The 14,820-nt window shown below is 38.9% G+C and overlaps 1 protein-coding gene and 1 long non-coding RNA gene across 2 annotated transcripts in view; both read right to left on the bottom strand.

Annotated features, from left to right (window-relative positions):
- The window catches only part of LOC117449586 (voltage-dependent L-type calcium channel subunit alpha-1D-like), an 80,026-nt gene that overhangs the window by 43,326 nt on the left and 21,880 nt on the right, over window positions 1-14,820 (bottom strand). The window contains exons 7-8 of the mRNA XM_071203663.1: window positions 2,861-3,057; window positions 2,242-2,345 (exon numbers count right to left, since the gene is read on the bottom strand). Coding sequence (XP_071059764.1) covers window positions 2,242-2,345; window positions 2,861-3,057 — 301 coding nt within the window. The remainder of the gene's footprint in view (window positions 1-2,241; window positions 2,346-2,860; window positions 3,058-14,820) is intronic.
- Window positions 11,715-13,322, bottom strand: LOC139434169 (uncharacterized). The gene is made up of 3 exons (XR_011643585.1): window positions 13,265-13,322; window positions 11,878-11,946; window positions 11,715-11,779 (listed from the first exon to the last, which is right to left on the bottom strand). It is a non-coding gene; the product is annotated as an uncharacterized lncRNA (long non-coding RNA).

Here is a 14,820-nt window from a genome sequence, read left to right as displayed (position 1 = left end):
GTAGAAAGGAACTCACCTTGTGGTATAACCGGCAAGAGAGAAAGCCTTTGAGCTCCAAACTGTTTCAGAGATAATCCTTGATAATCCATGATATGGCGTTTCATCACGGCAGTATTTAGTTTAGACAGTAGCTGCCGGGTCCCGCATGAGCTCAGACCCCTCCTTTTTTATTTATCAATTTTTTTTTTTAAAAAGCTTTAGCACTTTTGAAACAGGAAGTGAAATAGAGGGATATGAGGCATGGCTCGAATGGGTGATCTGTTTGGTATTTTCAGCAAAACACTTCATAGACATGTTTTTTATATATTTGTATATATCTGAGACCTCTGCTATTGCCTAAAAATAGCATGATAGGTGACCTTTAAGTTATAAGCTAGCCAAATCAATCAAATGTAGGCAAATGATGCTTGATACTTGAAAATGCTTTAAGAAAAAAACAGCCTTCATCACAGCTTTCAATATATAGGGTTTCATTTATTTAGTCACAAAGCTTATTCCTTAAAACAGAAGCCTGAAAGTGATTATAATAAGGGGAAATATGAAGGGTATATTTCAAGCTTATTATGTTATTGGGATCTTTTGATCAATTAAGATCCACTGAATTTATTTGAAAGACTACGCTTATTAACACATGAATACTGTGTAATATATTTGTACATATATATTTAAGAAGTACAACATAAGACAAGCACACGTTTTCATGTGTGAGCCATATTCCCATTATACTTTTAGAAACTGTGGCCATTTCAAAGTTGACAACGGGCCACAGTTGGCCCTGGGCCGTAGTTTGGGCACACCTGCACTAAAGGGACAGTGCACGCATTCATTTGTATTTTTAATGAAATACATAGCATGACAAAAGTTAGTGAATGCACAGGGGTCCTAATGCGAGTTCAACTTAAAGGTCCCATGTCATGCTTTTCCGGTTATCACCCGTCCCTAACACAGAGAAGACCTGTCTATGCTGCCCCAGAACGCCTCGTTGGACATTTCTGTTTTTACATTTTTTTCTTCCTGGTACCAAGTGACGTAACCACTATCCAAATGGACCAATCCGTGTGCTCAGGCTGATTTCAGGCTGAGTTCCAGGAAGCAACCAGGAAATGGCACCAGTAATCCAGCTCACACTGTCCGCTCCTCGAGCCTCAAAGGGCGGAGCAGCGACCCCCGCAACGTCCCGCCAACACGGCTCCCAGACCCCACGCAGCATTCTCATCTGTTTCTCATCACTGGTGTCATTTCCTGATTGCTAACAAACACCATGGTAACACATAATCACTGATGTTCCGCTGTAACGGTGGTGGACTCATCAGAACAGAGTGGGCGAGCTGACCAATCAGAGCACAGTGGGCTCACAGGGAGGGGGGGGGGGGGGGGGGGCAGGAGCTCCAACAAGCCGTTTAGTGGACTAAACGGCGGATAAACTGTGGCGCGCTTACACTAATTGCGCCGCATTTGCGCTTCAGAGGAGGAGGTGAGGCCCCCTCATAACGGCATGAACCCGTATGGTACAATACAACTCAGACTGGCTTACTGTACGTCAATCAAGTGGCAAATGCCATAGTAAGGATGGATGATTGAATACACATACTTTACAGAGATGCTGTGAGAAACCAATGTGAGTTTGGAACATTGAACAATGTAAATCTATTCTAGTAGACCTCAACAATGGAATTATGATCAGTAGAAATGGCCATGACACGGGACCTTTAAGACTTTTGGAATGCCACAAACTTTACAATAATCAAAATAAAGGATTAATGTAAAGTTTATTGTAACATAAAATAGCTTTCTAAAGTTGTTGCAATCAAGAAGAGAAAACAAAATATGAATATGAGTAGTGTTTCTTTGTTCCATTATCATTTTTAAAGTGTATATTTCTTATAAAATGATAGATTTGACCAATTATTTCGATATTTTATTTTCAGTGACAGAAAAATCCCTTTTGTCCTTTTTCATGTATTTTTTACTTTTACAGGATTCATTTTCAGACTTTGTAATACTACATGAGGTGTTGTTATCATATTAAATAGTTTAAAGGCTTTTTAATACGACTTAAAGCTTAATTTCTAGATTAAAGAAATCCAAACATTTCAGACTTTTCACACCATTTTAATTTTATTTTAAGACTTTTTAGGGATCCGTGTGAACCCTGAATGTAAGGGATTCATTTTATTTCTCACAACCCACAGTAAATAAAACAATAAAAACACAGTTGGGTTAAAAGCGGCAGCGACTCACCCGCTCAACACGCCCAAAACGAGGTTGATGATGAAGAAAGATCCGAAGATGACCAGAGAGACAAAGTAGATCCAGGGGATTTGCATCCCGATGGCATCGTTCATCTGAGCAGAGAGGCAGGTAAACAACAACATAAAGGTCAGTCATTTTAACAACTGTTCGGAAAATACTGAATGTATCTTCCAACATGAGTCACTGATAACTAAGGTATCAACTGTAGCTGTGAACATGACGGATGTGTGATGACCTGGAAGAGCATCAGGACTGCTTGAGGCAGATGATAGCTATGTGATTAACATGATGACTCAGCCTCTATGGAGAGAGACATCAAGCATGCTCATTTCTGACGTGGAGCTAATCTGAAGTAAACATTGAATACTGCTTTCTATTCCTCCATCTTGTGACTGTGTATCTCCCTCTCTTGGATATCAGCATGTGAAGGACACTGCTCAGGAACTAGCTGATGCTCTGTATGTGATGACTGCTTCCTTTCTGGAGAGGATCACAGATACATGGATCCTGAGGCTGAAGCTCAAGCCGGGGACCAGGGATTATTAAAAATGTTAAGTATTCCATTTTTGTAGATAAAGTCAGAATTTTGAGGAGCATGTGTGTGTACCCAGTAGAGAACGTCTGTCCATCCCTCCATAGTGATGCACTGGAACACCGTCAGCATGGCGAAGAAGATGTTGTCGAAGTTGGTGATTCCTCCGTTAGGCCCCTCCCACTTCCCTCTGCACTCCGTACCGTTATCGTCACAGAAGCGTCCGCTGCCGGCGAACGCACACGGCGAAGGATCGTCCTCCACTACGAGGCCTGCAGCAGAGAGACAAAGCAATGAGCACATACCAGAAGTGGGAAGTAGTGGAGTACAAATACTTCGTTACTGTACTTAAGTACTTGGTATCAGTACTTTACTCCACTACTTATTTTTCTGACGACTTTATATTTTTACTTCTTATCTTTTTACCACAAATACCTGTACTTTCTACTTCTTACATGTTGAACTCAAATACCTGTACTTTCTACTTCTTACATGTTGAACTCAAATACCTGTACTTTCTACTTCTTACATGTTGAACCCAAATACCTGTACTTTCTACTTCTTACATGTTGAACCCAAATACCTGTACTTTCTACTTCTTACATGTTGAACACAAATACCTGTACTTTCTACTTCTTACATGTTGAACTCAAATACCTGTACTTTCTACTTCTTACATGTTGAACACAAATACCTGTACTTTCTACTTCTCACATGTTGAACTCAAATACCTGTACGTTCTACTTCTTACATGTTGAACCCAAATACCTGTACTTTCTACTTCTTACATGTTGAACCCAAATACCTGTACTTTCTACTTCTCACATGTTGAACCCAAATACCTGTACTTTCTACTTCTTACATGTTGAACCCAAATATCAGTACTTTCTACTTCTTACATGTTGAACACAAATACCTGAACTTTCTACTTCTTACATGTTGAACTCAAATACCTGTACTTTCTACTTCTTACATGTTGAACTCAAATACCTGTACTTTCTACTTCTTACATGTTGAACTCAAATACCTGTACTTTCTACTTCTTACATGTTGAACCCAAATACCTGTACTTTCTACTTCTTACATGTTGAACCCAAATACCTGTACTTTCTACTTCTCACATGTTGAACTGAAATACCTGTACTTTCTACTTCTTACATGCTGAACTCAAATACCTGTACTTTCTACTTCTCACATGTTGAACTCAAATACCTGTACTTTCTACTTCTCACATGTTGAACTCAAATACTTGTACTTTATACTTCTTACATGTTGAACTCAAATACCTGTACTTTCTACTTCTTACATGTTGAACTCTAATACCTGTACTTTCTACTTCTTACATGTTGAACTCAAATACCTGTACTTTCTACTTCTTACATGTTGAACTCTAATACCTGTACTTTCTACTTCTTACATGTTGAACACAAATACCTGTACTTTCTACTTCTTACATGTTGAACACAAATACCTGTACTTTCTACTTCTTACATGTTGAACCCAAATACCTGTACTTTCTACTTCTCACATGTTGAACTCAAATACCTGTACTTTCTACTTCTTACATGTTGAACTCAAATACCTGTACTTTCTACTTCTCACATGTTGAACACAAATACCTGTACTTTCTACTTCTCACATGTTGAACTCAAATACCTGTACTTTCTACTTCTTACATGTTGAACTCAAATACCTGTACTTTCTACTTCTTACATGTTGAACTCTAATACCTGTACTTTCTACTTCTCTCATGTTGAACTCAAATACCTGTACTTTCTACTTCTCAACATGTTGAACTCAAATACCTGTACTTTCTACTTCTTACATGTTGAACTCAAATACCTGTACTTTCTACTTCTTACATGTTGAACTCTAATACCTGTACTTTCTACTTCTCTCATGTTGAACTCAAATACCTGTACTTTCTACTTCTCTCATGTTGAACTCAAATACCTGTACTTTCTACTTCTTACATGTTGAACTCTAATACCTGTACTTTCTACTTTCTCTCATGTTGAACTCAAATACCTGTACTTTCTACTTCTCTCATGTTGAACTCAAATACCTGTAATTTCTACTTCTCTCATGTTCCAAACAGCTGGTTCCTTTAGTCTGAATGTGTGTTGGTGCGTGATCATTATTCTTTAGAGTCATTGCGTGCCTATTGATTGGAACACGATCCGTGTATCCATCACTTCCTGGTCTTCTCTAAAGAAGAGGGACCAATGGAAACGTTGTCATGTTGCCGTTGTTCAGCATGGAAACATTCATTAGCTAACAATGACATTATTGTTCTATTGATATAAAGGGAGGTCAGGTACTCTTTAAAGCAGCTGCTAGTTATGGGTATTTTTTACTGAAGGACACTTCAAAGCCTCTTTACTTTGACTTGAGCAAAGAAGTTTAGTCAGTACTTCTACTTTCACCAGAGTATTTTTAAACATGAGTATCTGTACTTCTACTTGAGCAAAGGATGTGTCTACTTTTGCCATCTCTGGCCACACAAACACACACACACACACACACACACACACACACACACACACACACACACACACACACACACACACACACCACACACACACACACACACACACACACACACACACACAAACACACACACTAGATATGTAAATAACAATGTGTGTTTTAGTCAGAGACCTGAGCCCGAGGAGTAGCAGGTCTTGTGCATCCGCCCGATGAAGAGCTCCAGGCCGATGATGGCGTAGATGATGATGACGAACATCACCAGCATGCCGATGTGCAGCAGAGGAACCATGGCCTTCATGATGGAGTTCAATACGATCTGTAGACCTGACAGCAGGAACACACACTCTTTAGTACGGCATGCATGAAGCACAGGAACAGATGGAAGCATTTTCTATGACCCTTATGTTGCATTATACACTAATCAACTAAAACGTACTATATATTGTATTACTCACGTTATATATACACTGTGTACTATTTCATTATTACACAATGCATGTATTAGAAACCCTCATCATTTGTAATAACCACGGCAATATGTCATATGAAATAATAACACATTGCATTCAATCAAAATACTTCATTAGTCCCAGTGGGGAAATCAGGTTTTGTGATAGTTGCACCATATTCAGTTCAGATAATCAGATACATTCATATTTATTCAACATAAATTGAACCAGCACACACACTGGCCACAAAATGCTTCAGATTATTAGGCTACAAAATGCTTCAGATTATTAGGCTACAAAATGCTTCAGATTATTAGCCTACAAAATGCTTCAGATTTTTTATTAGGCTACAAAATGCTTCAGATTATTAGCCTATAAAATGCTTCAGATTATTAGGATACAAATGCTTCAGATTATTAGGCTACAAAATGCTTCAGATTAATAGCCTGCAAAATGCTTCAGATTATTAGCCTACAAAATGCTTCAGATTATTAGGCTACAAAATGCTTCAGATTATTGGGCTACAAAATGCTTCAGATTATTCGCCTACAAAATGCTTCAGATTATTATCCGATAAAATGCTTCAAATTATTAGCCTACAAAATGCTTCAGATTATTAGACTACAAAATGCTTCAGATTATTAGGCTACAAAATGCTTCAGATTATGTGGCTACAAAAATGCTTCAGATTATTATTATTAGCCTACAAAATGCTTCAGATTATTAGCCTACAAAATGCTTCAGATTATTAGGCTACAAAATGCTTCAGGTTATTATCCTACAAAATGCTTCAGATTATTATCCTACAAAATGCTTCAGATTATTAGGCTACAAAATACTTCAGATTATTAGGCTACAAAATGCTTCAGATTATTAGCCTACGAAATGCTTCAGGTTATTATCCTACAAAATGCTTCAGATTATTATCCTACAAAATGCTTCAGATTATTAGGCTACAAAATGCTTCAGATTTATTATTAGGCTACAAAATGATTCAATTATTAGCCTACAAAATGCTTCAGATTATTAGCCTACAAAATGCTTCAGATTATTAGCCTACAAATGCTTCAGATTATTAGCCTACAAAATGCTTCAGATTATTAGGCTACAAATGCTTCAGATTATTTGGCTACAAAATGCTTCAGATTATTAGCCTACAAAATGCTTCAGATTATTAGCCTACAAAATGCTTCAGATTTATTATTAGGCTACAAAATGCTTCAGATTATTTGGCTACAAAATGCTTCAGATTATTAGCCTACAAAATGCTTCAGATTATTAGCCTACAAAATGCTTCAGATTATTAGTCTACAAAATGCTTCAGATTATTAACCTACAAAATGCAATTGTTATTACATAATGAAGTAGAAATGTATTCTCTTCAAATCTAACCTACGCGCTCATCATTGTTATAATGAATTATGAGTATCTAGGAGTGGTTTTAGCTCTACCTGTATGTATTTTAATTAATGCTGTCAAAATTATCGCGTTAACAGCGGTAATTAATTTTTGGAATTATTGCGTTAAAATATTTAACGCATTTAACGCATGTGCAGAATGGCCCGCCCCATACGTGCCACCAGTGGCAGCGCCAGGGTATGGCTGGGGTAGGCTACACCCATACCAAGAAATGGCTTAGCCCCACCATGAAAAATGATGTTAAAGTAAGCAAAATAAAGTCCGCCAACTCACGCGGAGTAAATTGCACAGACAGCAGTTAGTAAGATTGATTTCAGTCGCCACTCGTCTGGAAATACCGAAGACCAGAAACGGTTTTGAAAACTTTTGTCACGTAGTGATCGTCTTCTCAATAGAACATCTTTGATAATGTCTTCTGGCCAATCAGAATCAAGATAACGGCGTGGTGTTGTTGCAGGAAGTCCCGACGGAGAATACTTTTGCTGTACAGTACAATCTGAAATGCGTACCGTCACTTGTGTCACAAAGCGCATTTGCGTACCGACGTACTTGTGAAGCTTTTCCAGAAGGCGGTTAGATCACCGGACGACAGAGTCGGTCTCCGTGTGCACAGAGGGCTGCTGTTAACGTCGGTATATACAACGGAATGTGCCAAAACTACGCCAACCGGCTGCGGAGGGAGACTCCCCCCTTCACTGGAGAACTGCGCTAAAACAGCTGATCACAACGTTCACACTCTGTGGTCACGAAGTACTCCACTAGCCCCCCCCCCCCCCCCGACTTTCCTGAAGTACTCCCCCGTTGATAGAAATCAACACGACGTAATGAATGATTGATAGGTGTGTGGGTTGTCTTTCATTTTGACACGCAGAAACATGTTATAATAAACATACTGTATGTTAAATGGATATATCCGCCTTCTTTCATTTATCTTTCCATTCCCAACAATATACATAAGAAATGGCATATTCTGGACATAGTTTGAATGGTGATTATCATGGATTAATTAATTTTTAAGCTGTGATTAATCTGATTAAAAATGTTAATCGTTTGAACAGCCCTAATTTTAATGTTGCTATGTATGTATATGTACATATGTGTGGAACTGCAGAATACATTTCCTTACGAGGACAATAAGTATATCGTATTGTATCATATCGTTTAGTTCTAATTATTCCATTTTAAAAGCACATTTTAAATATGTTTATTATGAACTATAGACAGAGGAGTCGTATAAATTGTTCCCACACAGGAAACAGAGACGTACTTGGCACCCCGGACACCAGTCGGAGCGGTCGCAGCACCCTGAAGGCTCTCAGAGCTTTCTACATCAAGACCTCCAGGCTTCCCCGCCGCGTGGTGAGCCTCTCCGGGCTTATGTCCGTCCTGCCCTCCGCTGCCACAACTGAAACAACCTGCACACACACAGACACACACACAACACACCACCCAACACACACCACACACCACACACACACACACACACACCACACACACACACACACACACACACACACACACACACCACACACACACACACACACACACACACACACCAATGATATATGTTAGATCAGCGGTACCCAACCTTTTTCAACCCAGGGCTTAAGAATCTATAAAATGTTCACGCCCCACATTCAACCATAAACAATATGGAGGCTAAATAAAGTTCTCAGAGCACTTTTTAATTAGAAAGGAACTGGCCATCAGTAACAAACCGAGATGAGAAACTAAAAAGTGAGGGGCTGTCTGCAATAGGCAGATGAATAATTAATTAATAATAGCTATTCATTTTTATTACACGGTTTAGTTGAATACTCGACTCTGATTGGTCAATTCAGAACATGTGACACGTTGTTAATCCAGTAGAACAGACCGCCGTCAAGGACTATAATGACCGTTGCTAAGGAGGATCAAGAAAGAGAAAGGAAAAGAGGTTCAAATGTAAAAGAAATCTTAAAAATGAAATGGTTCCACACAAATCATAATGTTTTGCACATTATTTGACATTCCCACAGGTTGGGAACCGCTGTGTCAGATCTTACAGTACAGCGATGGAAGAATGTTTGCAGACGCCGTAAAGCAGCAACTTACCCGACGATAACGATGACGAAATCCAGTAAATTCCAGCCGCTGCGGATGTAGGCGCTCGGGTGCATCACCAGACCGTAAGCCAGGATCTTAGTGAAGGTCTCGATGGTGAAGATGACGAGGAACACGTACTCTACTTGTTCCTGAACACAGAGGAAAACAGGCAACATATAAAATGTTAATGAACATTTAGCTGAAGCTTTTACCATGAAGATCCTGCAGGAACACCAGCTTCAAACCAAGTGCTGCAAACATTTATAAACATCTCTCATGATTGTGACAAACTGATATTTCTTCAATGTCTTCATGTTATTTATTGTATTTTATAGTATCTTTCTACCCTTTGAATTGCTCTTATGTGCAATACCTTCTTTTACGCTGCTGCAACGCAAACATTTCAATGAAGTACATCTTATCCTGAAATATTGTGTTGTATTGCAGTGTCCTTTTAAGCATGTAATGATAGCTCGTCTGTCTCCTCTACCTGGGACTCTGTAGTTCAGGGGTCTCAAACTCAAGGCCCGGGGGCCAAATCCGGCCCGCGACTTCATTTTATGTGGCCCGCAAGAGCTTGCAAATAATATAATACGTTTATAATACGTTTATAATATAATATGCCCATAAACTACATGTCCCACAATGCATCTCGTTTTGTGACATGCGCACTGAAGAGACTTGCAATTATTTGCCCTGGACTTCTGCTTTCAGACGTAGTTAATTAGTAAGTTATTATCCTATCCGATAATAATCCAATTCAGAGGCAATAATGTAATATAATACATTATTTTATATATATATTATATATTTATATAGTTACAACCGGCCCTTTGAGTGCAACCTTTATGCGAATGTGGCCCGCGATGAGATTGAGTTTGACACTAGTTGATACTGCAAGTTTTTCCAATGAGTTTTAACATGCTTGTATTTTGTTTGTAAAAGTGTACCGTGAGTTGACCGTAAGGGTTGTTATGGCCGAGATTTTAACAGTATTCCTATCTAACAGTTTCACGGTATACGGTATTGAACAGGGGCGGACTGAGACTAAAAATCAGCCCGGGACTCTCGACCGGCCCACTTCGGTACCTCTACCGCTAGTAAATTGTCAACGGGCGGGGGCATGCTAGTGACTTATCCGACCGGCCCACATCGTCCGACCGGCCCACTTCAGTACCGGCCCATCGGGATTCGTCCCGAACGTCCCGATGGCCAGTCCGCCACTGGTATTGAACCATTATCAGCTTTAATAACCCTTAAAGATATGAAAACGCAGTTGTAAACCTGATAAAAACATAGCCTCAGAGCCTGTGGCCTGTGAGTGTGCGGGTCCTGTGATGGGGTGAAATGAAAGGGCTTGTTAAAAGATGGCATGTTTTTAGTTGAAAATGTTTATGTACCTAAAGCAGTGCTTCTCAAAGTGTGGATCGCGGACCACTGGTGGTCCGTGAGCGCCCCCTAGTGGTCCGTGAGTATATTGGTAAATTTCAAACACACCACGTAGCTTTACGGAGCCAAAACGGCAAATACGTCTTACCTTTGCTGTTCAAAGTTGTGTTCAATGGCATTAAAACGATAAAAACGCTGCTGAAGGTTAATCCAATGTCTCTGTGTCACTTTTGAAATGATTGGCTGATAATCCATCATCACTTTATGGCAATAACCTAGTTTTCAGTTTTTCAAAGCGTAACATAGCTTTCGATTTTAAGAACCTCCCCTCGATTCCTTGGCTCTGACGGTTAGAAAGAGATGTCAATCATCAAAATCAACCGATGGGTTCCAGAGATATGGAAAATGCACCCAAATGACCCCAGAGTGTTTTTGTTTCTTCTAAATCTCTCTAAAAAGGTCAAATGTCACCTGGTTTGCATCAATCTTGATACAGGGTCTTATTATATGTCATAGTTTGGATTCCTAAAGCTTTAGTAGTCTACCATCCCATCATTCAAGGGTTTTCGCTATAAGTAATGTTTTTTTTTGGACGGATTTTTGTACTATGTTCAATCTGAATTTACCTTAAAATAAAAAGTTCTATATTGATTCTGACTTTTCTACATCCAACTCACAGGTTTGTCATTGCTTTGAGAAAAAAGATGATTCATTTACCCCTTTTAGAAGTGAAGTTATAGTCATTTGTTCTGGGCATGTCATTTTCGAGTCTGAGACCTGAAAAACAGGCTTGGGGCTGAACAGGTTAACTTCTGAATGTGGATTTTGGACGTTTTCTTTCCCCTAGTCTGAAAAGAACCTATCAAAATGGACCAGCACATGTTTTTGCCTACAAAGTCTCACATTAATTGAGACATACATGTAAGGAACTTCAGGATGTCAGAGTACCTCTTATGATTGCATGTGAGAAATAAAGAAATTGATCTTACCAGAAGCTATTGGCCATCATCTTCGCCCTGAGGAAACAAGAACATGTTAAAGTATTATTGACTTTATTAATCATGAATGAATAGAAATGTGTTTTTTCAGTTTCCTTACATGAGAGACGCACAGAAGCCGTTGTCGTCGTCGAGGTACGCGATGTCATCATCTGAGTCTGACTCTGAGGAACACAGAGGAAACAACCGGCTGTTTGAGACATGCTGTCAAATGAAATGGACTAAACTAACATGTTGGAAGAAACAAAGCGATCTGACGTACCTCCTCCGTCCTCACTGTGCTTGTACCAACCGAACTTCTTCATCATCTTCTTCTTCGCGATCGCAGCACCTATAGAGACAAACAGAGGATGATTAGTTTCAACGTGGACATGTTGTACTTTTTGTACTACGATAATCCTCAATTATGGTATCTTGTGTACAATTTGTATGTAAAAGTTTATTAAAAAGTGGATCACAAAGAACAGCTGAATAAATATTTCCCGTGGAATTTAATTTCAAATTTTTCAAAACAACAATGATTTTTTTCTATTTATTTAAATGTGTTTAAAACGTTTTTATTGAAGTATATTGATCTAAATATAAATGTATTATATATATATATACTGTATATTTATAATGTATGTTTATTTACATCCTCACTATTTTTTTTTAAAGAAATAGGAACTGAATATGTAAATTAAAATCACTTGATAGATTATGCATTTGATCAGGGCCGGTTCTAGCCAATTTGATGCCCTAGGCGAGATTTTAGCTGACGCCCCCCCCCCCCCCCCCCCAGTTTTGTGATCAAAACTTTGAGACCCACTATGATAACTTAGACTAAAGTTAAAGCTTTGTTGTAGAAACATCTTCTTCTTATATCCGTTAGCGCAGCTAGCACCAGGTGCTAATAAAAACAGCGCCGGTACCTACCTCGCTCCCACGCTCACTCGCACTTTGGCTGTGAGCTGCGGGTGCCAGATAAGCCAACATCCCCCACGTTCATCACTTACAGCGCCCATCGTACAGGGCAAATTAAAATTGTAACCGGGGTGAAAAGGGTGTTACCTTGACTTAATTATGAATGTTGTTACATCAAGGCCGATAATTAGGGTGAGCACCAACGGTCAAAAAAATGTTTCCCCCTCCAGAGCTGCCAGCGCAGCGCCTCCCCAGATCTGGCGCCCTAGGCGAACATTTATAACGCCAATGCTAAGGACCGGCCCTGCATTTGATAGTAGTACTTTTTTTACTACGATAATCCTCAATTATGGTACCTTCTGTACAATGTTGTATGTAAAAGTTAGTTAAAAGTGGATCATAAAGAACAGCTGAATAAATATTTCCGGTGGAATTGAATTTCAAATTTTTCAAAACTATTTTGATGATTTTTTCAGTTTATTTAAATGTATTTAAAACATTATTATTGAAGTATATTAATTTAAATATGAATTGATTTTACATATATATACTGTATCTTCATACATATATACTGTATGTTTATTTATCCTCACTTTTAATTGTTTTTTAATGTTATTTTTTTTTACATTTTTTAAAGGAATAGGAACTGAATATGTAAATTAAAATATCAAATGTTTGTATAATTGCACTTTATAGCTTATGCATATGTATAGTGGATGAATGAATGTGTAGATGTTTTGTCTCACGTTTGTTCCCCTCCTCGTCCACGTCCTCGGCCTCGATCAGCCAGTCCATGTATCCGATCATGTCCTCCTCCATCTGTTTGCTCTCCTGAGCTTCCTGCAGGTCGCCCCGAGCCACCGCCTTCTCTCTCTCCTTGGAGAACTCTCTGTGCACACAAATCAGTATCACAGTCACAAACATTATTTTTCCCAAAGTCGCAGAATATCCATTATTACACTAAAGCAAGGGTGTCCAAACTTTTTTTACTGAAGGCCGCATTCAGAAACATTTACGAATAGCTGGTCCACTCACTAGAGGTGAATTGCCTCATTAGTTAAAGGGGACCTATCATGCAAAATGCACGTATTGATGTATTTTATTCATCAACATGTGTCCCCGGTGTGTCGGGGAACTCACGCAGCGTCAGAAAATAAAACCCTCTCTCTTTTCCTCCGTACCCACATCTCTAAAAACGGGGAACAACGGAGCTGATCCAGATTTGCGTCCGATATGACGTAATATCTGAAATGTGGACCCACGGGCCAATCAGAAACGTTGCTATCAGAAACAATGCCCGACTGTTTTGGACGTAATATGGTCGGTGTTTACGTTAGCATCGCTAACACTCAGAGCTAACCTGTACTGGAGAGCATGTGTGTGAAGAAGCAGGAAGTAGAAAGGAACTCACCTTGTGGTATAACCGGCAAGAGAGAAAGCCTTTGAGCTCCAAACTGTTTCAGAGATAATCCTTGATAATCCATGATATGGCGTTTCATCACGGCAGTATTTAGTTTAGACAGTAGCTGCCGGGTCCCGCATGAGCTCAGACCCCTCCTTTTTTATTTATCAATTTTTTTTTTTTAAAAAGCTTTAGCACTTTTGAAACAGGAAGTGAAATAGAGGGATATGAGGCATGGCTCGAATGGGTGATCTGTTTGGTATTTTCAGCAAAACACTTCATAGACATGTTTTTTATATATTTGTATATATCTGAGACCTCTGCTATTGCCTAAAAATAGCATGATAGGTGACCTTTAAGTTATAAGCTAGCCAAATCAATCAAATGTAGGCAAATGATGCTTGATACTTGAAAATGCTTTAAGAAAAAACAGCCTTCATCACAGCTTTCAATATATAGGGTTTCATTTATTTAGTCACAAAGCTTATTCCTTAAAACAGAAGCCTGAAAGTGATTATAATAAGGGGAAATATGAAGGGTATATTTCAAGCTTATTATGTTATTGGGATCTTTTGATCAATTAAGATCCACTGAATTTATTTGAAAGACTACGCTTATTAACACATGAATACTGTGTAATATATTTGTACATATATATTTAAGAAGTACAACATAAGACAAGCACACGTTTTCATGTGTGAGCCATATCCCATTATACTTTTAGAAACTGTGGCCATTTCAAAGTTGACAACGGGCCACAGTTGGCCCTGGGCCGTAGTTTGGGCACACCTGCACTAAAGGGACAGTGCACGCATTCATTTGTATTTTTAATGAAATACATAGCATGACAAAGTTAGTGAATGCACAGGGGTCCTAATGCGAGTTCAACTTAAAGGTCCC

Source organism: Pseudochaenichthys georgianus, chromosome 7 (genome assembly GCF_902827115.2).
Source record: "Pseudochaenichthys georgianus chromosome 7, fPseGeo1.2, whole genome shotgun sequence".
NCBI lineage: Eukaryota > Metazoa > Chordata > Actinopteri > Perciformes > Channichthyidae > Pseudochaenichthys > Pseudochaenichthys georgianus.
Note: the sequence above shows the minus strand (reverse complement) of the source record. Positions and strands in the feature narration are given on the sequence as shown.